The 27,456-nt window shown below is 40.0% G+C and overlaps 1 protein-coding gene across 1 annotated transcript in view; it reads right to left on the bottom strand.

Annotated features, from left to right (window-relative positions):
* Positions 1-1,693: 1,693 nt before the first annotated feature.
* jph3b (junctophilin 3b) overlaps positions 1,694-27,456 on the bottom strand; it is a 145,556-nt gene continuing 119,793 nt past the window's right edge. The window contains exon 6 of the mRNA XM_061969892.1: positions 1,694-4,207. Within this exon, the coding sequence (XP_061825876.1) occupies positions 4,127-4,207 (81 nt within the window). The 3' untranslated portion in view covers positions 1,694-4,126. The remainder of the gene's footprint in view (positions 4,208-27,456) is intronic.

Below are 27,456 nucleotides of genomic sequence, written 5' to 3'. Positions count from 1 at the left end.
TACACACATTTGTTATTTCATATGTTGACCAGAGGGGGCGCACTTTTAAAACCGACACACAGTCAATTTAAAAAATCCCTCCTTTTTGGGACCACCCTAATTTTGATTAATTTCACCACCAAATAACACATTCTCTGTTAGATACAATGGTTTTCTGTATTGGGACCATGATTTATGTCCTAACTTGTTCACCGGTCCTCATATGGAAGTACATTTTCCTTGTTGATGTCTCAAGAAGGATAGAAATACAAGAACACACACTCACACACGTCTACACACCTTAATGAACTTTCATGGAGAACCATGCAAACAGATACAGAGGTTGGTCTGCCAGATGGGGTTTTTGAGACACACAATGACAAATCCAGTATATGCAATCATAGAAGCTACGCAAAGAGTGACAACCGGTGTCAATCATTGAGGCTACAGAGGAAGAAGACTTTTAACCTAGCCAATGTTTTGTACTACAAAACAGACGCACACCATTGACCGCACTAACAGTAGAGTCCAAAATTATTGGGCGACGACTAGCAGTCATTTTGAGTCAACTTTGTATAGGCTGTGCTTGGACCTTTTTTGACGAGGATGTTGATGGAAGGTAAATATACAAGAATGTCTAACCCGAAGTCTTAATGGCACCGCACTTCTGTTTGTTAACCTCCATTCATTTATGCTATATGGTCAATATAGTGTCAATCTAATTGTGGTCTAAGACATTTGCACAGTATTGTAGTTCAATACAGTCTGCTTGTATTGTTATCGAGCCCTGCTCGGACTTCAACGCCTAAAAAGCATAGCATGTAAAGTGCATTTCGATCACCTCTTTGCATTGTGTTTTGTACTTAACAGACTTTCTGTGAGACACGGCCACTAACAAACTCGGACTCTGGAGTTAGCTTGCATGAATTGGACTTAAACCTTTAATTTGAGTGGTAACACTTTAGTATGGGGAACATATTCTAAGTAACAAAGACTCAATTAAGAGTTATTTGGACACTAGGGGAACATATTGTATGTAACAAAGACTTAATTTAGAGTTATTTGGTTAGGGTTAGGGGGTTAGGGTTAGGGTTAGGGCCATGTAGAATAAGGCATTAATAAGTACTTAATAATGACTAATTAAGAGCCAATATGTTACTAATTTGCATGTTAATAAGCAACTAATTAATGATGAATATGTTGCCCATACTAAAGTGTTACCATTTGAGTCAATGTATTCATTGAGAAAAAAATTAGATATTTTTCACAGAATTAACATTGTGAACACCTGTTTCAATGAAAGTGTCATACTGAGCAGATTAACGCTGCCCAGAGAAGGTGTGCAATTGTGTTCAACTTCCTCTAACTCAGTGTTTCCTAACCTTAACTGAGAGCCAAGGCACATATTTGACATTAGAAAAATCCCACGGCACACAACCGAACAAAAATGTCACCAAAAACCAAAGTCTACATGCCGTGATGTACAGGTTAATTACCTCATGCCATTTAGTGGAAGAGCATTTAAAAGTTCTTCCTGTCACTATACGTCATTGGCATGGATAGAAGACAAAGATACATTATTTATCGGAAATTAATCAGCATGTTGGGACCAATTAGGTGAAGAGGCAAACCTGATGACCCCAAACACGACACACTAACGCAGGGCTACTCTACTGGTGGCCCGGGAATGACACATACAGCCCCCCCCCCCCAGCCCCCAAGTTCAGTTCAAAACTTGAGAGACAAACATTTTTGTAGCAAATTCCTAAAAACATTACAGTGCTCCTGTTGTATAGAGGAACTTGGGTCACTATAAACACATTGGTAGATCCTTGCATTGACATTTTAACTTTGCTAGCAAACATAGATCACTGGGGTCCAAACGTGTGATTTACATAACTGAGGTGTTCCTCAAGTCAAACCTTTAAGTCCTCTCCTTTTTGGCAGTGACAATTTTTTTTTTGGTAGAGTGATTTATGTAAGGAAATGGGTCAGCACAGTCCACCAAGTCAAATGTCTTGTGTTTTAAACATCCTTGGCCAAATAAGCTGATTCTGATATTTTACAAAACAAACTTTTCTTACCTGTTTTTGTATATTTGGGATCCTCATAACTCCCATTTTTTAAATCCAACCCATGGAGATATGGCTGAGATAAATAATATATGTATGTAAATAAATAAATAAGACCACCTATAAAACGGTGCATTCTGAAAAGACTGTCAATAATGGTCTGTAAAACATAATCTATACCAAATGTAGACCAAAGAACCACATGTTATGTAAATGTAGAAAAAAAACTCCAAAAAAACCATAATGGTGTTGCTATAGCTTGTTTACTTCAGATGCTGTCAGTAATCTATTGTCCAACTTCTTTAATTATACTAGTGGTGTTCCTTAAGGTTTTTAGGACCTTTTTTCCCCATCATTCGGGCTAATAAAGTTAAAGTTAAAGTACCACTGATAGTCACACCCACACTAGGTGTGGTGAAATTACCCTCTGCATTTGACCCACCCCCTTGTTCCACCCTCTGGGAGGTGAGGGGAGCAGTGAGCAGCAGCGGTGGCCTTGCTCGGGAATCATTTTGGTGATTTAACCCCCAATTCCAACCCTTGATGCTGAGTGCCAAGCAGGGGAGGTAATGGGTCCCATTTTTATAGTCTTTGGTATGACTCGGCCGGGGTTTGAACTCACGACCTACCGATCGCAACTATTCAACTGGTGGCTGGCGAGTTTAGTTCAAACAAAGTTACAAAGACTCACATTTTTGCAGCATATTCCTAAAAACAACAGAGCGCTCCTGTAACTGTAACAAAATAAATAGACCAAAAACAAACGTCTACTGGAGAGGATGATTGTTCTCCGTAATATACAAAATAAGAGTGATAGCTTTCTGGAATTGTGGTCCCAAAAGAATTTAGTTTAATATGCCTGCACTAAGTGGTTGGGTATTATTAGAGCTGACGACAAACCAGTTGAAGATGAATTGACAGAACCTCTGCTGGTTACAGTCAAGTAGAGCCCTCCATTTTTGTCTCAAATGCGTCAAGAGGTTGTTAATTTAATCGACTATCAACTGATAAATGAACCAATTATCATGGTTGTCTCTACAACAAAACCGAGGCAGGTTTTTTTTGGTGAACCCTTAGAAAAGTTGTCATTAGGTTCAATTCAGTTGGAAAAAAATATGTTTTTTTGTATCCTAAGTCCACAATCCTACATACACTTGAAAATGATGTCTCCAAAAGCCTCTGCCAAGTTGCACAGCAGGCAGCAGGAGTTGGGCTTTGCCAAGGATGATTTGTCCTAAATTACCACCAACTCAGAGGAAGCACAGCTCACCGACCGGTGTGTGTGTGTGGAGGTGGGAAAGAGTAGGAGGGAGAGACGGGGAGAGAGGACGGTGGTAGGCTGGGTGTGGATGAGTAGTGAGCGCGTCCTCATGAGATGCTTGTCTCTGTGCTCCCTGCAAACATGCCGTGGCTTTGCGGAGGCACATCGTCATGCACTTTACTCACACACAAGTGGTGCGGAATGAAGGGTGGGATGGGGAAAACAAGCAAATAGTGTGTGCATATGTGTTGGTGTATGCCAAGGTTAGCTCTCCTGCATCTGTTGTCTCTCCTGACACCGACGAACGCAACACATCATCATCATCATCAGAAAAAGAAGAACAACTCAGCAAACGGAAGAACCAAAAAGCTAGTGTCGTATAAGGTTTACAAAATAAATAATATCGCCATCAACTTATACATGAGAGAAATAAAGAAATGAGTTAGAAATCTGTTGAAAACTATGATTTCAAGATGAAAAAAAGTTTTGTGTCCAGACAGTGGAAGCAGGCATTACTTGCCACAATGGCCTAGGAATTGGCTCACCTTAGTCCAGTTTCTAATGCAGTCCAGTCACCTTCTTACATCCATGTCATCGTGCTACTGTATGTACCGCACTTGTGAACACACTTGCAAATTAGCCAACTGAAGCCCAATTTTTTTTTGTGGGGCCAGGGGACATAAATGCATTGTAGCCCTCGATCTCCCCTCCAGGCGGCTGCAGTCGCCAACGAACACAAAGGGGCAGCAGGTCCCTTGTGATAACATTTATAGTCGTAGCCTGTGCAGAGTCATTCCAAAAAGCAAAGCTGTTGTTAAATAAAAAAGTGGATAAACAAAATAGCCACTCCGATGTTGAGCAGAATCACCATGGCGACCAGGATGGCGCTGTAGGCCTGTGCGGGAGACAGAGGGAAAAAGGTTATGTGTAAATAATGACACACAGGTGCAATCACAAATGCAATGTCTGCACACTGCTAAAAATAGAATGATCAAAGCTGCAGTCCCAGGGCACATCTGCATGCTAATCAATCAAACTACGCACGTCTTCAGATGCTTGGTAACCCTTAAAGGGGAACATTATCACCAGACCTATGTAAGCGTCAATATATACCTTGATGTTGCAGAAAAAAGACCATATCTTTTTTTAACCGATTTCCGAACTCTAAATGGGTGAATTTTGGCGAATTAAACGCCTTTCTATTATATCGGGAAGCAATCCGCCATTTTCTCACTTTCGTCGGTGTGTTGTCGGAGGGTGTAACAACACGAACAGGGACGGATTCAAGTTGCACCAGTGGCCCAAAGATGCGAAAGTGGCAAGAAATTGGACGTTTGTTCCGCACACTTTACCGACAAAAGCTATGCTACGACAAAGATGGCAAGAATGTGTGGATATCCTGCGACACTCAAAGCAGATGCATTTCCAACGATAAAGTCAAAGAAATCTGCCGCCAGACCCCCATTGAATCTGCCGGAGTGTGTGAGCTATTCAGGGACAACGGACCTCGGTAGCACGGCAAGCAATGGCGGCAGTTTGTTCCCGCAGACGAGCGAGCTAAACCCCCTGGATGTCTTGGCTCACACCGTCCCTTATGCCACCGAAGATGATCAAGAGAAGAATATCAACCCTAGCTTCCCTGGCCTGCTGACATCAACTCCAAAACTGGACAGATCAGCTTTCAGGAAAAGAGAGCGGATGAGGGTATGTCTACAGAATATATTAATTAATGAAAACTTTATTCATTACTCGCGGTTTTACGTAAATTATTATACATAAACTATGTTTACCAATAATTTAGCTTAAAAACATTTATTTTTTTCAATCATTCGAGTACATTCGGGTAGTCTTGTGTAATGCAGTATTTTGTGTCTATTTAGGTATGGTTAACCTGAGTGCTGAAATCGTGGAAAAATATATGTTCTTAGTGCGCCTGAAATGGGCTGTCTGCACTCTCAAAGTGCATGTTGTTGCCAAATGTATTTCATATGCTGTAAACCTAGTTCATAGTTGTTAGTAATTATCTTATCAGACAGTGTTAAGCCGCTGAAATCCGAGTCTGAATCCGAGCTAATGTCGCTATACCTTGCTGTTCTATCCGCCATGTTTGTTTGTATTGGCATCACTGTGTGACCATCCATCCATCCATCCATCTTCTTCCGCTTATCCGAGGTCGGGTCGCGGGGGCAGCAGCCTAAGCAGGGAAACCCAGACTTCCCTCTCCCCAGCCACTTCGTCCAGCTCTTCCTGTGGGACCCCGAGGCGTTCCCAGGCCAGCCGGGAGACATAGTCTTCCCAACGTGTCCTGGGTCTTCCTCGCGGCCTCCTACCGGTCGGACGTGCCCTAAACACCTCCCTAGGGAGGCGTTCGGGTGGCATCCTGACCAGATGCCCGAACCACCTCATCTGGCTCCTCTCGATGTGGAGGAGCAGTGGCTTTACTTTGAACTCCCCCTGGATGGCAGAGCTTCTCACCCTATCTCTAAGGGAGAGCCCCGCCACCCGGCGGAGGAAACTCATTTCGGCCGCTTGTACCCGTGATCTTGTCCTTTCGGTCATAACCCAAAGCTCATGACCATAGGTGAGGATGGGAACGTATATCGACCGGTAAATTGAGAGCTTTGCCTTCCGGCTCAGCTCCTTCTTCACCGATACAGCGTCCGCATTACTGAAGAGGCCGCACCGATCCGCCTGTCGATCTCACGATTCACTCTTCCCTCACTCGTGAACAAGACTCCGAGGTACTTGAACTCCTCCACTTGGGGCAAGATCTCCTCCCCAACCCGGAGATGGCACTCCACCCTTTTCCGGGCGAGAACCATGGACTCGGACTTGGAGGTGCTGATTCTCATCCCAGTCGCTTCACACTCAGCTGCGAACCGATCCAGTGAGAGCTGAAGATCCTGGCCAGATGAAGCCATCAGGACCACATCATCTGCAAAAAGCAGAGACCTAATCCTGCAGCCACCAAACCAGATCCCCTCAACGCCTTGACTGCGCCTAGAAATTCTGTCCATAAAGGTTATGAACAGAATCGGTGACAAAGGGCAGCCTTGGCGGAGTCCAACCCTCACTGGAAACGTGTCCGACTTACTACCGGCAATGCGGACCAAGCTCTGGCACTGATCATACAGGGAGTGGACCGCCACAATCAGACAGTCCGAAACCCCATACTCTCTGAGCACTCCCCACAGGACTTCCCGAGGGACACGGTCGAATGCTTTCTCCAAGTCCACAAAACACATGTAGACTGGTTGGGCAAACTCCCATGCACCCTCAAGGACCCTGCCGAGAGTATAGAGCTGGTCCACAGTTCCACGACCAGGACGAAAACCACCACTGTTTCTCCTGAATCCGAGGTTCGACTATCCGGCGTAGCCTCCTCTCCAGTACACCTGAATAGACCTTACCGGGAAGGCTGAGGAGTGTGATCCCACGATAGTTAGAACACACCCTCCGGTTCCCCTTCTTAAAGAGAGGAACCACCACCCCGGTCTGCCAATCCAGTGGTACCGCCCCCGATGTCCACGCGATGCTGCAGAGTCTTGTCAACCAAGACAGCCCCACAGCATCCAGAGCCTTAAGGAACTCCGGGCGGATCTCATCTACCCCCGGGGCCTCGCCACCGAGGAGCTTTTTAACTACCTCAGCAACCTCAGCCCCAGAAATAGGAGAGCCCGCCACAGACTCCCCAGGCACTGCTTCCTCATAGGAAGACGTGTTGGTGGGATTGAGGAGGTCTTCTAAGTATTCCCTCCACCGATCCACAACATCCGCAGTCGAGGTCAGCAGAACACCATCCTCGCCATACACGGTGTTGATAGTGCACTGCTTCCCCTTCCTGAGGCGGCGGATGGTGGTCCAGAATTGCTTCGAAGCCGTCCGGAAGTCGTTTTCCATGGCCTCACCGAACTCCTCCCATGTCAGAGTTTTTGCCTCTGCGACCGCCGAAGCCGCACACCGCTTGGCCTGTCGGTACCTGTCCGCTGCCTCAGGAGTCCTATGAGCCAAAAGAACCCGATAGGACTCCTTCTTCAGCTTGACGGCATCCCTCACCGCCGGTGTCCACCAACGGGTTCTAGGATTACCGCCACGACAAGCACCAACTACCTTGCGGCCACAGCTCCAATCAGCCGCCTCGACAATAGAGGCGCGGAACATGGTCCATTCGGACTCAATGTCCAGCACCTCCCTCGTGACATGTTCAAAGTTCTTCCGGAGGTGGGAATTGAAACTCTCTCTGACAGGAGACTCTGCCAGACGTTCCCAGCAAACCCTCACAATGCGTTTGGGCCTGCCAGGTCTGTCCGGCATCCTCCCCCACCATCGCAGCCAACTCACCACCAGGTGGTGATCGGTAGAAAGCTCCGCCCCTCTCTTCACCCGAGTGTCCAAAACATGAGGCCGCAAATCCGATGACACAACTACAAAGTCGATCATGGAACTGCGGCCTAGGGTGTCCTGGTGCCAAGTGCACATATGGACACCCTTATGTTTGAACATGGTGTTCGTTATGGACAATCTGTGACGGGCACAAAAGTCCAATAACAAAACACCGCTCGGGTTCAGATCCGGGCAGCCATTCTTCCCAATCACGCCTCTCCAGGTTTCACTGTCGCTGCCAACATGAGCATTGAAGTCCCCCAGTAGAACGAGGGAATCACCCGGGGGAGCACTCTCAAGTACTCCCTCGAGTGAATCCAAAAAGGGTGTGTACTCTGAGCTGCGGTTTGGCGCGTAAGCGCAAACCACAGTCAGGACCCGTTCCCCCACCCGAAGGCAGAGGGAAGCTACCCTCTCGTCCACCGGGTTGAACTCCAACGTACAGGCTCTGAGCCGGGGGGCAACAAGAATTGCCACCCCAGCCCGTCGCCTCTCATTGCCGGCAACGCCAGAGTGGAAGAGAGTCCAGCCCCTCTCAAGAGAACTGGTTCCAGAGCCCTTGCTGTGCGTCGAAGTGAGTCCGACTATATCTAGTCGGAACCTCTCCACCTCGCGCACTAGCTCAGGCTCCTTCCCCCCCAGCGAGGTGACGTTCCACGTCCCAAGAGCTAGCTTCTGTAGCCGAGGATCGGACCGCCAAGTGCCCTGCCCTCGGCTGCCGCCCAGCTCACATCGCACCCGACCTCTATGGCCCCTGCTATGGGTGGTGAGCCCATTGGAGGGGGGACCCACGTTGCCTCTTCGGGCTGTGCCCGGCCGGGCCCCATGGGGACAGGCCCGGCCACCAGGCGCTCGCCATCGTGCCCCACCTCTGGGCCTGGCTCCAGAGGGGGGCCCCGGTGACCCGCGTCCAGGCAAGGGAAATCTGGGTTCCTTAATCGTTTTCTTCATAGAGGTCTTCGTGTGACGTCACAGGAAAATGGACGGGTGTATATAACGATGGCTAAAATCAGGCACTTTGAAGCTTTTTTTAGGGATATTGCGTGATGGGTAAAATTTTGAAAAAAACTTCGAAAAATAAAATAAGCCACTGGGAACTGATTTTTAATGGTTTTAACCCTTCTGAAATTGTGATAATGTTCCCCTTTAAGCTACTGGAAAAATCCTATTGACCTAAACTTCCATTTTTAAATGTCTCAATGACTGAAATTTTACTACTGTTCAACTGGGTCATTGCGTCCTTGGTGGGTACAAGAGGAAAAATTACATTCACATCTGCATGTTATTGACACTGGGCCTTGTTTTTTCATGTGAAACTCTCAGGAATACCATGTCAGATGCATTAAAAATAATTATTGACAATGCCCAGAAGACGGATAAATGAAAATGGTTAAAGAAGAATTTGTCTAGATGTGTCAATTGAACCTTTCACTGTTTGCTTCCGCAGTACCACAAGCTTTGGTTTGTGTGGTTCCATGACAATGTCATCAATACAGAACTTGGAAAAAAAAGCATTCAGTTATGCTGCTCCCTGGTCATGGAATGACATCCAGAAAGTTCTGAGGCTACCAGAATTGATCACTTTGGGGGAGTTTAAGTCCATTTTAAAAGATCGAGAAACCAGTTCTCTTGGGAAATGTACTTGCTTTTAAATTCATTTCATTTTTTATTTTTTTATTTTTTTATTTCAGGCAATGACATAAAAAAGTACAAAGTTGACAACACACAATAATATAAACCAACATAGTGCAAAAGGTAATGTATAGAATGTTTTTAAATTGAATTATTACTTAATCGTTTTAAATTATTTTTGACCTGTTGTGGTATGACTGCTGTTGTTCTGTTGTATTGTCTTTTTGTAATTATTATTGTAACTTTGATTGTGCCGCCCTCTTTGTCAGGTTGCTCTTGAAAAAGAGATTTTAATTTCAATGAGTCTTTACCTGGTTAAATAAAGGAAATTGAATCAATGTTTGATGCACACAGGTCAACTGAAATAAATGATATGCTGTATGTATATATATAGATATCTATAAATATATATATATATATATATATATATATATATATATATATATATATATATATATATGATCTCCTGATGATTGAGGGTACCCCCCCTCATGAAACAGGCCTGTAGAGATGAAATAGTCTTGTGATTTTTTCCCACACATACATATATTGCGCTCTACTACGGTATCGAGCACTATTTTTTGGATAACCTTATTAAGACATATATATATATATATATATATATGTATTTATATATATGATAATATATGTAATACATGTCCAGGGTGTACCCCGCCTTCCGCCCGAATGCGGCTGAGATAGGCTCTAGCACCCCCCGCTACCCCGAACGGGACAAGCGGTAGAAAAAGGATGGATGGACATATCTATATATATATATATACATATATATATATTTATATATATATATATATATATATATATATATATATACATATATATGTGTGTGTGCGTGTGTGCCTGCCTAAAATGTTGATGATATTGTCATGGAAACAGTGAAAGGTTCAATTAACATATCTGGACAAATTCTTCATATATATATATATATATATATATATATATATATATATATAAATATATATATATATATATATATATATATATATATATATATATATATATATGTGTGTGTGTGTGTGTGTGTGTGTGCGTGTTCTTTCCGTGACTTAATGTGTGTCCTCCTATTAGCCTACAACTTGTATCTGCTTGTTTTAGAGTTTATATCGCAGATCATCGACGTAAGCCAATACCATTACATTTTTGGGCTAATATCGATCTTAATATCGGATTGGGATACCCAATTAACATGAATTGATTAGCGTGGACCCCGACTTAAACAAGTTGAAAAACTTATTCGGGTGTTACCATTTAGTGGTCAATTGTACAGAATATGTACTGTACTGTGCAATCTTCTAATACAAGTTTCAATCAATCAAAAAAAAACAACTAATTCTAACATTTTTGTAGTTTTCCAAGTGAAAAGAAAAGTTAACCACTTGTTTGGGAGTAATAATTGATAGTAAACTATCATGGAAACCTCATGTCAGACACATTAAAACAAAAATCTCCAAAAGCTTCTCAATTATAAACAAAGCAAAACTATACCTCAATGAAAATGCACTCAGTACTCTATACTGCACCTTGGTACTCCCATACCTTACATATTGTGTTGAAGTATGGGGGAATACTTGCCACAACACAATTAATCCTCTGATCATATTACAGAAAAGAGCAGTGCGGATTATTCACAACATTGTTTTTTTAGAACATACTCATAAACTGTTCATGCAATCAAAGTTGCTCAAATGTGATGATCTTGTTAAATATAATACATCAATAATCTGATACAAAGCATTTAACAAATTATTGCCGCCTAATCTAAAACAATAATTAATAAGACGAGTGCAGGCTCATAACTTGAGAGGCTTTGGATATTTCTCATTGCCGGGAGCTCAAACAACGCGGAAACGTTTTTGTGTGTCTGTATGCGGAGTAAAACTATGGAACAAACTGGACTTACAACACAAGCAATGCCAAACTATTAATCGATTTAAACTATTATACAAACATGGGGTCTGGTTCAAATATAGGGATGAGGGTCTTTAATTTGACTTGCTGCTGTACTATGTCTTAAAGTGTTAACATGTGCTCAATGTTTCCTTACCATTACCTAAACCTAACCCTAACCTATGTTGTCTATTACCATTGTTGGTATTTTGTCTATTACCATTGTTGGTATGTTCATTCTTCCTACGTTGTTGATACAAATTATTATTACCTATGGTCATGCCACCATGATACAACATTTGTATTATAATCCTTAAACAAAGTAACAGTGAAACTCAATGTATTAATCACTGAATTGAGAACTGGGGGTGGGATTAAATAAATTATCTTTTTCCCACTCCCTTTCAGACAAAACTGGACCACCATGCTTACATACTGTACATAACCTTTTGCATTATATTAATTTATATTATTACGTGTTGTCAACCTTGTACTTTTTTTATTTTTTTTATGTCATTGCCTGAAATAAATGAATAAATGAAAATGAAATGAATTAAATGTATAGCCACTGTTAATATTTTGGCTTTAAAGCAGTAAAACAATCCTGGCAAATACGTGCCTATAATAAAGAGCGACACATTCACAGTGAACATTTTTTGGATCGTTTTGCAATGCAGTCTTCTGAAAATGATGGAAAGTGCTACTCTACATAGCAACTGACACTGCGGTCAAAGTTGAATTTGCCACAAAACGCATGTTAAGGTATTCAACACTCAACTGCCACCTGACGGCTAAAGTGGATAGTGCAATTTGTTATGTGTCAGGTAAACCGCAACGAATGGGGCCATATGTTTCCCCTTCCTACTGAAGCACGTTTTAGTGTAATCTTGATATTTCACCAGACAGCTGAATATCCCTAACTTTTTGTGAAAAGTGTAAGCAGTCCTACTGTATTTATAACTTATCCTGTGACGATTGCACAGATAAGCCCATTTACTTTAGTAGTGTTGAGTAAAAGATGCCACCAAGAGTTAGCGTCTAGCTCAATGGCACTTCAGCAGATGGCTGTTGACGACTCGGGTCATTCACCGGATGACTCATAGTATTACTGATGCAGGACTTTTGTTTCATTTTGTGACAAAACACAGCACGAGGCCTAGTGCATCCATTACATGATACATCCATCCATCCACCCATCCATCCATTTCCTACCGCTTTGTCCCTTTCGGGAGGTTGCGGGGGGTGCTGGAGCCTATCTCAGCTGCATTCGGACGGAAGGCGGGGTACACCCTGGACAAGTCGCCACCTTCATCACAGGGCCAACACAGATAGACAGACAACATTCACACTCACATTCACACACTAGGGCCAATTTTTAGTGTTGCCAATCAACCTATCCCCAGGTGCATGTCTTCGGAGGTCGGAGGAAGCCAGAGTACCTGGATGGAACCCACGCAGTCATGGAGAGAACATGCAAACTCCACACAGAAAGATCCCGAGCCCGGGATTGAACTCAAGACCTTTGTATTGTGAGGCACATGCACTAACCCCTGTTCCACCGTGCTGCCCATGATACATGATACAGGTAGGTGTAATTAAGCACAATAATGTTGTTAATTGAAATGTTGGGGTTGGTTGTCTAACATAGGGATGGGCACCGCTGCCGAGGTAAACGGTAGTAACTAGACCGAAAAAAGAAGAAGCCGTAAGTGCCTTGTTTTGGTACTAAATTAATTGATACTCAGCAACCTGCAACAAGTGCTTGGCGGTGATGTTGAGCAAGTAACGATTTGTAAAGAATAACCTTGTTTCTGGCATTGAGCAAGGAGAGCACAGTACTAAGTCAAGTTGCTTGTGGGTTACATAATTCGCCAATAAAGGTGATTCTATTTCTGATTCTGATAATAATGTCCCGTCAGAAGCTCACAGAGTTTGATGCTCTTTTTAAAGTTTTTAAACAGCGGCCCTCAAAAATCGTTAGAGCCGCAGCACTAGGCTAGCTAGTAGCCAAAACAACAACACAGCACTTCCTCATTATGCACCAATGACAGTTACGGTGAGCGATGTTGCATTCAGGATCAATCAGAATTATGAGCATCAAACATTACAGCAGAAGTTTTTTTGCATGTTCTCTCTGTTATGTATTTCTGCAATAATTTGGACGATTTCATTATTATTTTATTTATTTTGAATGTTTTACTTAGTTATCATTTAATTAATATCAGTGAAATATTTGAATTACGAGTCTGTTCTTGAATGTCACAAAATTCCATAAAAATAAAAATGTTTTCCATTTTTTAAGTAGTGGATTGGGCTTTAAAGGGGAACATTATCACCAGACCTATGTAAGCGTCAATATATACCTTGATGTTGCAGAAAAAAGACCATATATTTTTTTTTAACCGATTTCCGAACTCTAAATGGGTGTATTTTGGCGAATTAAACGCCTTTCTATTTTTCGCTCTCGGAGCGATGACGTCACAACGTGACATCACATTGGGAAGCAATCCACCATTTTCTCAAACACATTACAAACAACGAGTCAAATCAGCTCTATTATTTTCCGTTTTTTCGACTGTTTTCCGTACCTTGGAGACATCATGCCTCGTCGGTGTGTTGTCGGAGGGTGTAACAACATGAACAGGGACGGATTCAAGTTGCACCAGTGGCCCAAAGATGCAAATGTGGCAAGAAATTGGACGTTTGTTCCGCACACTTTACCGACGAAAGCTATGCTACGACAGAGATGGCAAGAATGTGTGGATATCCTGCAACACTCAAAGCAGATGCATTTCCAACGATAAAGTCAAAGAAATCTGCCGCCAGACCCCCATTGAATCTGCCGGAGTGTGTGAGCAATTCAGGGACAAAAGACCTCGGTAGCATGGCAAGCAATGGCGGCAGTTTGTTCCCGCAGACGAGCGAGCTAAACCCCCTGGATGTCTTGGCTCACACCGTCCCTTATGCCACCGAAGATGATCAAGAGAAGAATATCGACCCTAGCTTCCCTGGCCTGCTGACATCAACTCCAAAACTGGACAGATCAGCTTTCAGGAAAAGATAGCGGATGAGGGTATGTCTACAGAATATATTAATTGATGAAAATTGGGCTGTCTGCACTCTCAAAGTGCATGTTGTTGCCAAATGTATTTCATATGCTGTAAACCTAGTTCATAGTTGTTAGTTTCCTTTAATGCCAAACAAACACATACCGATCGTTGGTTAGAAGGCGATCGCCGAATTCGTCCTCGCTTTCTCCCGTGCCGCTGGCTGTCGTGTCGTTTTCGTCGGTTTCGCTTGCATACGGTTCAAACCAATATGGCTCAATAGCTTCAGTTTCTTCTTCAATTTCGTTTTCGCTACCTGCCTCCACACTACAACCAGCCGTTTCAATACATGCGTAATCTGTTGAATCGCTTAAGCCGCTGAAATCCGAATCTGAATCCGGGCTAATGTCGCTATAGCTTGCTATTCTATGCGCCATGTTTGTTTGTGTTGGCATCACTATGTGACGTCACAGGAAAATGGACGGGTGTATATAACGATGGTTAAAATCAGGCACTTTAAAGCTTTTTTAGGGATATTGCGTGATGGGTAAAATTTTGAAAAAAACTTCGAAAAATAAAATAAGCCACTGGGAACTGATTTTTAAGGGTTTTAACCCTTCTGAAATGGTGATAATGTTCCCCTTTAAAGTACCGACTTAATACAAGTATCGGTTAAAAGGTAAATCTTTAGTCACACAGGTTGTTTGTCACACTTTTTGCATCTCGGCACAAAAGAGCACTGTCAGTCACATTGTAGTATGATCATTTAGGGAATTCAGGTTAGAGCTCACTTACATCGTCTTTTCTCGAGTAAGACAGCTGAACTGAAGGCGACAGGACTTTTTGTATTTTCAATGTGAAATTGTAAAGATTCATGTTGTCAGTATTTGTCTTCCAGGCTTTTACAGAATGGCTTTACAACAAAACAATTGTTTTACCCTTGAAAAGTGTGAAGAGAAGGCTGTCGTTTGGATTGCTAATAACTTTTTGATTGATTGATTGATTGAGACTTTTATTAGTAGATTGCACACATTACAGTACATATTCCGTACACTTGACCACTAAATGGTAACACCCGAATAAGTTTTTCAACTTGTTTAAGTCCACGTTAATCAATTCATGCTAAGGAATGTAACGATTAATGATAAACCCCAATAAAATATTAGTATAATTATAATTACCACAAAACTGTGATAGATTACCTTACTTTGAAATACTCATAGTGATACTGCTCATTCCATGGAGAAGCAGCCAGGCCGCTACTCGCTAACTAACTTAAATGCTAACATGAATACAAATGATAAATGGATCGTACTTGTACAGCGCTTTTCTACCTTTTTTTAAGGAACTCAAAGCGCTTTGACACTATTTTCCACATTCACCCATTCATACACACACATTCACACATTCACACACTGATGGCGGGAGCTGCCATGCGCGGCGCTAACCAGGCCCATCAGGAGCAAGGGTGAAGTGTCTTGCTCAAGGACACAACGGACGTGACTAGGATGGTAGAAGGTGGGGATTGAACCAGGAACCCTCAGATTGCTGATTCCCCATTACTAACTACCCTGCTTTGCCTTCAATATTAAACAGTTTAATAATAATAATAATAAAAATAATAATAATAATAATGGATTAGATTTTATATAGCGCTTTTCTATTATTATATACTCAAAGCGCTCACAGAGAAGTGAAAACCCATCATTCATTTACACCTGGTGGTGGTAAGCTACATTTGCAGCCACAGCTGCCCTGGGGTGGACTGACGGAAACGAGGCTGCCAGTTTGCGCCTACGGCCTCTCCGACCACCACCTATCATTCATTCATCATTCATTCACCAGTGTGAGCGGCACCGGGGGCAAGGGTGAAGTGTCCTGCCAAAGGACACAACGGCAGTGTTTAAAACATTTATGAATTAAAACAGAAGAACATTAACATATTTAAAAACTCCAATAATAATAAAACAATTTATCATGTTCTTCTGCCAAGGAAAGTATATTGTGTGTGTGTGTGTGTGTGTGTGTTATGTATTTATTTCTTAATGTAGTAATTACATGTATTTATTTATTTATTTAAAATCAATTGGGTGAATTGGCATACTTGCCAACCCTCCCAAATTCTCCGGGAGACTCACGAATTTCAGTGCCTCTCCCGAAAATCTCCCGGGACAACCATTCTCCCGAAAATCTCCCGATTTCCAGCCGGACAGCTATATTGGGGGCGTGCCTTAAAGGCACTGCCTTTAGCGTCGTCTCTCACCTGAAAAGGAGACTATTATATATGTCTCCGTTATCCATAGGTTTATCTATAACCCATAAAGTAGGCAGGCACGGAGCTATTTCTCAGCCTGTGTTTATACCAGCCGGTACGTTAATACACTGACACACAACATCCGAATTCCCATCATGCATTGCGTCAAAACTATGGCAATTTCCAGCCGGACAAACAATATTGGGGGCGTGCCTTGAAGGCGCTGCGTTTAGCGTCCTCTTACCTGAAAAGGAGACTATTATATATGTCTCCGTTATCCATAAGTTTATCTATAACCCATAACACGGTGGGCGAATGGATATAGTCACTCATGAACGGTCAGAGAAGCACAAGGCGGCGGCAACGCAGTATTATGGGCCACCTTGCAAGCAACATTCCGTTCTCATTTGCGGATGTTTTCAACAAATCTGTGAAGGATATTCCCGGATTCAGAGATCGCTCGCCAGTACTCAAATGGCAGAACAAAAGCTATTCAAATAGTGAAAGGTAAGTGTTGTTGTTTTTTTAAGTAAGCAGCAAGTACAGTATAGTTAGTAGAATTGTGTTTTCAATACTGTTTACTGTACTATATATATATATATATATATATATATATATATATATATATATATATATATATATATATATATATATATATATATATATATAAATAAATATAAGAAATACTTTAATTTCAGTGAATTCTAGCTATAAATATACCCCCCCCAAATCTCCCAAATTCGGAGGTCTCAAGGTTGGCAAGTATGGGAGTTGGATAAAAGTGTGTATATAAGTACTTTTTAGGCACCTTCTACCATCCTAGTCATGTCCGTTGTGTCCTTGGGCAAGACACTTCACCCCTTGCTCCTGATGGCTGCTGGTTAGCGCCTTGCATGGCAGCTCCCGCCATCAGTGTGTGAATGTGTGTGTGAATGGGTGAATGTGGAAATACTGTCAAAGCGCTTTGAGTACTTTGAAGGTAGAAAAGCGCTATACAAGTATAACCCATTTATCATTTATCATTTATTTAACAATGCCGTGTTAATAATGACAATCACAATAATTTTGGTCACAATAACCAAATTACATTTTAAAACAAATGAGTTGGGGGGTTGGCCGTCACATACTCTTCGAGGTTGTTTGTCACATATACACATATACATACAGTACATACACTATGCAGGATGCATTAAGTTACGTGTTTGTCACCTTTTCAATGCAATTAACATTTGTCTGCCTTCTTTGAAATACTTTTCCCAGTAAAATACCATTGTGACAACCATCACCGTGATGAGGTTGATTCAGGATGTTTATCACCTCTTTTTTGCAACAAGTTGGAAAATGATGAACATTGCATTGATGAACACCTTTATGTTTAAATGCAATATAGGAATGACTATTAAAATATATTCTGATGATGAACAACTGACACTAGAGGAAAGCAGTGTGATAACCACCCCGTTCTTCTCTACATGTACTGTTATATTCAACGGGAGTGAGACAAACAGGACACAAAATCTTCTGTTATTAAGTTACATTAATGAAACATCGTTGCAAATGAATGAGATAATGAGTCTTGTGATGATGAACCCTGTAATCGGCTTATCCCAGATCTGTGACATATGATCATTAGGCCACAGTGTGGATCAAATCCTCTCACAGACTGATCTTTCTTTACTCAGTAAGACAATGACACTGCCCAGCACAAAAAATAGCACATGGGCCTATAACACATCAATTTTAACTTAGATGTAATTTTCATTGCAAAACTGAATCTTGCAAAACTGAATCACCATATATATATATATATATATATATATATATATATATATATATATATATATATATATATATATATATATATATATATATATACACATACATACATACATATATATATATATATATATATATATATATATATATATATACACACATATACATAGGTTACTGTATAGTATCCGTTAGACAGTGCTCAATACCGACGTAGAGCGGATTATTCGTTAGGTCAGGAAAAAACACAGAGGCTATTTCATCCCTACAAGCCTGTTTCGCAGGTTTCCCTGCTCTTCAGGGGATCAAAAATCTAACGAATATATATGTATATACATACATACATATATATATATATATATATATATATATATATATATATATATATATATATATATATATATATATATATATATATATATATATATATGTATACACATATATACATATATATACAGTATATATATATATATGTAAATGTATACACATATATACATACACACATATATACATATATATACAGTATATATATATACACAGTATATATATATATATATATATATATATATATACATAGGTTACTGTATAGTATCCGTTAGACAGTGCTCAATACCGGGGTAGAGTGGAGTATTCGTTAGATCAGGAAAAAACACAGAGGCTATTTCATCCCTACAAGCCTGTTTCGCAGGTTTCCCTGCTCTTCAGGGGATCAAAATCTAACGAATATATACATATATAGATTTATACACATATATACATGTACATCTATACATGTGTATATATATATATATATATATATATATATATATATATATATGTATATATATATATATATATATATATATATATGTATACACATATATACATATATATACAGTATATATATATATGTAAATGTATACACATATATACATACACACATATATACATATATATACAGTATATATATATACACAGTATATATATATATATATATATATATATATATATATATATATATATATATATATATATGTATCGTAACCCATGTATTGAGATTCATATCGGATCGCCATATAAAGTATATATATATATATATATATATATATATATATATATACATATATATATATATATATATATATATATATATATATATATATATATATATATATATATATATAAATATTAGAGTGGTGCATATCTACTTTATATGGCGATCCGATATGAATCTCAATACATGGGTTACGATACGATTCACTAACTAATACTTCTTAAAACATTATGATTCGACGCAATTTGATTCGATTCGATGCAATACCAGTTGATGCGATTTGATGCAGATGTAAGCATTTCATGGTGAAAAGAAAATTAAATATATCGTGTATCATGTGAGAACAATGTCATGTGTTTATTTTTTAAATAAACACATACAAAACAGGTGGTTCCTGTATTATTAGTAAACAGTAGAACTATCAAATTCAAGGCATTGAAATCCATTAACTTAAAGAAAAGAAGATGTGTAAGTTAAAAAATGCAAATTTTGATTAGAACTGTACATTTTCTTCTGTCTATTCTTCGTTTAGTTTTTTTAGTTATTTGTTATACATTGTTAAATGTTAGCGCATCAAATTTGATCGAAAGACTGAACGGTTGTGATAGTCACAAACAAACCAAATCTATTGACTGGCTCATTCACATGAACGAATAGTTTGTTTTTATTTGAAGCATGACAGTGATGAAACATTTATATCTCAACCAAAGCAGGAACAGCGGCAGCTTTGCACAGAGTGGGTGTGGGTGTCCTCTCTGCTCTTACGAGAATTTAATGGACTTTATAGTCATTGCACTTAAAAGTACAATGAAATGTGATTCCTCTACAAGCAATCTAAGAGCAAACATTCAGTAGATAGGGGACGCTTGTGGGGAAAGGCTCACAGCAGCACTGCTTGTACGTTGAGGACGTTAGAGTGTTACGCGCTTTCATGTCTCCAAACATCCCCCCAAAAAGTTGCTCGATTTGTCCCTTGTCGTTTTTGAGAAAGAAAGTCACTAAGAGGGATTGGAAAGATTCTAAATTCAGCGAGAAAGTGAGTGTGTGAAAAATAAAGACGCAAAGACCCGCCTGACTTTGGATTGCTGACTCAGTAAAAAATCTGGGTATTATCTTCGACCCAACTCTCTCGTTTGAATCACACATTAAGAGTGTTACTAAAACGGCCTTCTTTCATCTCCGTAATATCGCTAAAATTCGTTCTATTTTATCCACTAGCGACGCTGAGATCATTATTCATGCGTTCGTTACGTCTCGTCTCGACTACTGTAACGTATTATTTTCGGGTCTCCCTATGTCTAGCATTAAAAGATTACAATTGGTACAAAATGCGGCTGCTAGACTTTTGACAAGAACAAGAAAGTTTGATCATATTACGCCTATACTGGCTCACCTGCACTGGCTTCCTGTGCACTTAAGATGCGACTTTAAGGTTTTACTACTTACGTATAAAATACTACACGGTCTAGCTCCGTCCTATCTTGCTGATTGTATTGTACCATATGTCCCGGCAAGAAATCTGCATTCAAAGAACTCCGGCTTATTAGTGATTCCCACAGCCCAAAAAAAGTCTGCGGGCTATAGAGCGTTTTCTATTCGGGCTTCAGTAAAATCTGAGTGCTTATTTTTTGTTCTCCATAAAGGTCTTTGAGCTGCTCTTTGTCTGGTCCCTCACCTAGGACCTGTTTGCCTGTTTGTCCCCTACAAAGGGGCACAGAAGACCCCGGACAACATCACTCCTAGGATTATTGGGACACGCAAACTCCTCTACCACGACAAGATGGCAGCTCAGAAAGAATATATATGTATATATATATATATACATACATATAAATATATGTATATACAGTTGTGGTCAAAAGTTTACATACACTTGTGAAGAACATAATGTCATGGCTGTCTTGAGTTTGCAATAATTTCTACAACTCTTATTTTTTTGTGATAGAGTGATTGGAGCACATACTTGTTGGTCACAAAAAACATTCATGAACTTTGGTTCTTTCATGAATTTATGAATTTATTTATCCAAACATATTGCTGGGTATTGTGGCCAAACAGCTACATTTTTCTTTCATCTGACATCACATGAACAAAGATATGACCTTCTGGAGGAAAGTTATGTGGTCAGATGAAACAAAAATTGAGCTGTTTGGCCACAATACCCAGCAATATGTTTGGAGGAGAAAATGTGAGTCCTTTAATCCCAGGAACACCATTCCAACCGTCAAGCATGGTGGTGGTAGTATTATGCTCTGGGCCTGATTTGCTTCCAATGGAACTGGTGCTTGCTTTACAGAGAGTAAATTGGACAATGACAAAGGAGAATTACCTCCAAATTCTTCAGGACAACCTAAAATCATCAGCCCGGAGGTTGGGTCTTGGGCGCAGTTGGGTGTTCCAACAGGACTATGACCCCAAACACACGTCAAAAGTGGTAAAGGAATGGCTAAATCAGGCTAGAATTAAGTTTCAGAATAGCCTTCCTAAAACCCTGACTTAAACGTGTGGACAAGCTGAAGAAACAAGTCCATGCTAGAAAACCAACACATTTTGCTGAACTGCACCAATTTTGTCAAGAGGAGTGGTCAAAAATTCAACCAGAAGCTTGTGGATGGCTACCAAAAGCGCCTTATTGCAGTGAAACTTGCCAAGGGACATGTAACCAAATATTAACATTGCTGTATGTATACTTTTGACCCAGCAGATTTGGTCACATTTTCAGTAGACCCATAATAAATTCATAAAAGGACCAAACTTCATGAATGTTTTTTGTGCTCCAATCACTCTATCACAAAAAATAAGAGTTGTAGAAATTATTGGAAACTCAAGACAGCCATGACATTATGTTATTTACAAGTGTATGTAAACTTTTGACCACGACTGTATATATATATGTATATATATATCCCTTTGTTAAATGATAGAATAAAGTCAAATGCAAATAAGGCAACAAGAGAAGTATCCCACACTTTTCTTTTGTAAAGTAAATATGTACAGCAGATATGGGCATTTACATCAACAATATGATTTGTCTAAACTGCAGGACAGGATAGATTTAATTTTTTGGTCCCGTGGGCCAGATTTTGGACGCTGGCGGGCAGTTTGGGGACTCCTTCTCTCGACCTTTCCCTGTTCAACATATGGAAACTTACAAACTCGACAATGCTCCACTCATACTTGCCAACCTTGAGACCTCCAAATTCGGGAGATTTGGGGGGGTTGTTAAGGGAGGAGGAGTATATTTATAGCTAGAATTCACTGAAATTCAAGTATTTCTTATATATATATATATATATATATATATATATATATATATATATATATATATATATATATATATATATATATATATAACAAATACTTGATTTTCAGTGAATTCTAGCTATATATACATATATAACAAATACTTGATTTTCAGTGAATTCTAGCTATATATATATATATATATATATATATATATATATATATATATATATATATATATATATATGTATTTTATTATATATATATATATATATATATATATATATATATATATATATATATATATATATATATATATATATATATATATATACATATATAAATAAAATAAATACTTGAATTTCAGTGTACATTTATTTACACATATACACACATAACACTCCTCTCTACTCAGTGTTGTATTTGAAAGTGCAATGCTTTGCAGCCAGTAGCACAGCCTTTGAAGGAGCATAGGTATGGGCAGTGTAATATTCTGGGTTGGAGTCAATAACCAGGCGAGGTGACGAAGTTACGTCTCTTTACTTCATACTTCAGAACCGACTCCCACACTTGCCTTCAGGGTGCGCAATACAACGTAAACCGTTGACCAACCAAAAAGTAACCACAGAACATGATAGTGGTTACTTTTTGGTTGGCCAAGCGGACGTGAAGACAGGCTGTCCTCACTCAGGTCCGCACGGACCTGGCGGGGGCATGCCTTAAGTCCGGCTGGAAATCGGGAAAAATTCGGGAGAATGGATGTTCCGGGAGATTTTCGGGAGAGGCACTGAAATTCGGGAGTCTCCCGGAAAATTCGGGAGGTTTGGCAAGTATGGCTCCATTTAGTACATATTCTACTACCAAGTGAGAGCACAGTGAGATAATTGCACTTTCGTTCAAAATAGCACATGTCGATAGAACGCATTTAAGCTGTTAATCATAAGCAAGACTGTATGCGTTGCTTATCCGTTTAATTGTCTGGTTAAGCAAATTGTTCATGACAAAAATGCACTTCCAAATAAAGCTACCTTAATTAAGTCATTGCAGGAGCAGGATGAGTGTGAGAGCATTGAGTGTGTTGCAGCATTCTGTGACTATTCATCTCCTTGTGATATTAACTGTGAACCTGCCTTACACAAATCCCACTAGGTTCTCTGCAGCTGCAAACACACACCCCACCTCAACCTACCCCCCCACCCCACCACCTCCATCGTTGGTGACACGCACCCACTGATTGGCCGCTGTCGAAGCAAGGCATAAGCTGTTCCCTAGCAACAGAGCGCTAGTTAACCAATAGGGGGGGATCTGAGAGGAAGGCCTAGTTTGACAATCTGCTGTTACTAAGGTGCAAAGAGGACCACTAGGTTTCTCTCTGTGCCTGTTTATTTGTGTGTGTTGTGTGTGTGTGTGTGTGTGTGTGTGTGTGTGTGTGTGTGTGTGTGTGTGTGTGTGTGTGTGTGTGTGTGTGTGTGTGTGTATGTGTGTGTGTGTGCGTGTGTGTGGATGCAACGGAAGCCAGCAAACCTTTGAGCTACTATAAAACATCATCCACTGTGCCAGGGCCAGTCTGCTGCAGACTAAGGGCATAAAAGTGAACAAGCGTGATCGAGGAGTGTGAAACTGTTATGTCACAACGAGTGTGTCGGTGGGTTTTTACTCATTAAGTGCTTCAATTTGTTATGTTTTCACCTCACCGCTCATCATGAAGGATTAGCCTGGTTGGGGCCATCCACCAAGTATAATAACCAACAAAATCCTCTGTTTGGTCAAAGTGCAACGGATGAATATATTTCATAAGGCTGAACCTCAGGATTATGTTAGAATAAGGGATAGCCTCATTCTTACTTTTCTATGAAATATCTACCTAGAGTCGTTCAAAAATGCAGTCTTTCCAAAGGTAATACATTTACATTTTGGTGTATTCATTTTACATTTCTAAAATGTGCTAGCTAAATGCTAATTTACATAGACGTTTCCTTAGTCATGCTACTGATTAACAAGGTTTTACATTACATAGCAATTTCAACACCTCCAAATTTGATAATGAAAACTACAACTATGATCCATCCATCCATCCATTTTCTACCGCTTGTGATGCACATTCAAATTAAACAGTTGGTGTAAAATTAGTACAATACTTACAGTATAAACACTTTTTAGGGAAGGTCAAAAGACTAGATTCCACGTCATGTCAAAGACTACTTCCTGTGTAGGCAACACACTCTTGTCTATACACTACTGCCATCTAAAGTCTGCCTAAAAAGTCTACTATGTAATACCTGCAAATGAGACTCAGAAGGGTAAGAAAATATGATATAACAACTGCATAGCACAGTTATCATAATCAGCTCATATTTAAATGTTAAATAAAAAACATTAGTTATTATTAAACAAATTAACATTTATTAACACATGAAGACAGAGAAGTACTGTTGAGTGCCAGTATCACTGGGAATTGGTACCGTATCAATTCAAATGGTAAAGGTACCCATTTGAACGGGGGCCAATACGTAATCCATAGCGTATAATTAAAAGGTAAGAAAAAATAATTTAGTCGTATGATACAGTGATTCACTTTTTTTTACATCCATCCATCCATCCATTTTCTATCGCTTGTCCCTTTTGGGGTCGCGGGGGGTCGCTGGAGCCTATCTCAGCTGCAATCGGTGTACACCCTGGACAAGTCGCCACCTCATCACAGGGCCAACACAGATAGACAGACAACATTCACACTCACATTCACACACTAGGGCTCATTTAGTGTTACCAATCAACCTATCCCCAGGTGCATGTCTTTTTTTACATTTATGAGAAAAGAATGTTTGAATGTTATTTAACTGACAGGAGTCCAGGACCGCACTGAAAATCAGCAGAATGATAGGTGGCGCAGCATGATAACGCTGTCAAACACAAACTAGACTCTGCGTAATAGTCTTTACATTGTGTATTGTCAAGTAAAACCACTATTATGATCAATAATATTCGCCATGATTTTGACTTTATGTCATCACATTACTTCTCATTTGTAAGCACTTTTGGTGCAGAATGGCCCCCGCCTGCAAAGCTAAAGTGAGCAGGCGTTAAAACATGACACTACCTTCCTATTGGTGGGAAAATACACATCCTCAATGATTCAATGCATTAAAGGCTGTTTGGTTGCAGATTATACAAGTGCTGTCAATTGATGATTTAAAAAAAAATCAGATTACGGTATTTTTCGGACTATGAAGCGCACTTAAAATTATTTAATTCTTCTCAAAACTCGACAGTGCGCCTTATAACCTGGTGCGCCTAATGTACGGAATAATTTTAGTTGTGCTTACAGACCTCAAAGTTATTTTATTTGGTACATGGTGAAATGATAAGTGTGACCAGTAGATGATGATAGTATACATGATAATATATATCTGTATCATGAATCAATTTAAGTGGACCCCGACTTAAACAAGTTGAAAAACTTATTCGGGTGTTACCATTTAGTGGTCAATTGTACGGAATATGTACTTCACTGTGCAACCTACTAATAAAAATCTCAATCAATCAATCAATGGCAGTCACACATAAGAGATACGTGTAGACTGCACTATGACTCAAGTAAACAACACCAAAATTGTATATGTTCCATTGAAAATATAAAACATTACAAACAGCGCTCAAAAATCTATCAAAATGTTTTAGTACGACTTGGTAAGCGATGAAGCCGCACCGCTTGATGGATTGTACTGTGCTTCAACATAGGAGTATTACGATGGTGTGTGCATAAGGTATATTAGACATATTATCTGGTGTTTTGTTTCGCAATATTACGCAAAAGCAACTTTTCTTATTTTCTGGTACCTGCTGATCTGTATTTGGGATCTGCATAAGTCCTGAAAATTTGTGCGCGTCTGCCATTGTAGTTCCTGCCAACACCGTAGTCGATAAAGCTTATTTTTCTCTAAGTTCTTGTTATTGGACATTCATCGTCTTCTGTTGCCATTTCTAATATAGAGTAGTGTCAAGTTCTTACTTAGATCTGTCAGTAAACTCACCATGAAAGTGCTAAAACATACCGGTGTAGTGAATTTACAATACTCACCCAAGGAACTTTAGTTATTAGAGAGTTTTTCACGGAACTCATTTCCGGGGTTGTTATTGCACTAGTCAGCCACGGATGAGGTGATGCTGCTCCGTTATTGATTTAAGTAAAGTTAAAAGTTAAAGTCTGAATGTCATTAAAACAGTTAGCTCCATCATTTGACACTTCTTCCACTCCCGTCCTTGCACGCTACACCACTACAACAAAGATGACGGAGAGAAGACGCTGCCGAAGGTGAGCACGTAAATAAGACCGCCCACAAAACGGCGCACTCTGAAGCGACTGTCAGAAAGTGGCTTGAAGATGATCTGTAAAACATAATCTATGCAACATTTTGACCAAAGAACCACCATTACATGTTATGTAGACCACAAGGAAGTATTTTCAATTTAGAAAAAAAATCTAATAATATGACTCCTTTAATGTGCCCTATAATCCGGTGCGCCTTTTATTGGAATATAGACCTGACGAGACCCTCTCATCGGCAGTGCGCCTTATAATCCGGTGCACCCTAAGGTCCGGAAAATACGGTCATCACACTTTTGAATTTAGATTAATCATGATTAATCACAGTTGCTAAAAAAAACATTGCTAAACCTACCGTATTTTTCGGACTATAAGTCACAGTTTTTTTCATAGTTTATGAAAGTTGCATAATGTTTTTTTCCTTCTTTATTATACATTTTCGGCAGGTGCGACTTACACTCCGGTGCGACTTATACTCCGAAAAATACGGTATTTGTGATACTTTTGTTGACAATATTGTTGCGGGTATACTCCACCAGCGTTGTTTGTT

This window comes from Nerophis lumbriciformis, linkage group LG10, assembly GCF_033978685.3.
Source record: "Nerophis lumbriciformis linkage group LG10, RoL_Nlum_v2.1, whole genome shotgun sequence".
In the NCBI taxonomy this organism is placed as follows: domain Eukaryota; kingdom Metazoa; phylum Chordata; class Actinopteri; order Syngnathiformes; family Syngnathidae; genus Nerophis; species Nerophis lumbriciformis.
This window is presented reverse-complemented; position numbering and strand designations above follow the sequence as displayed.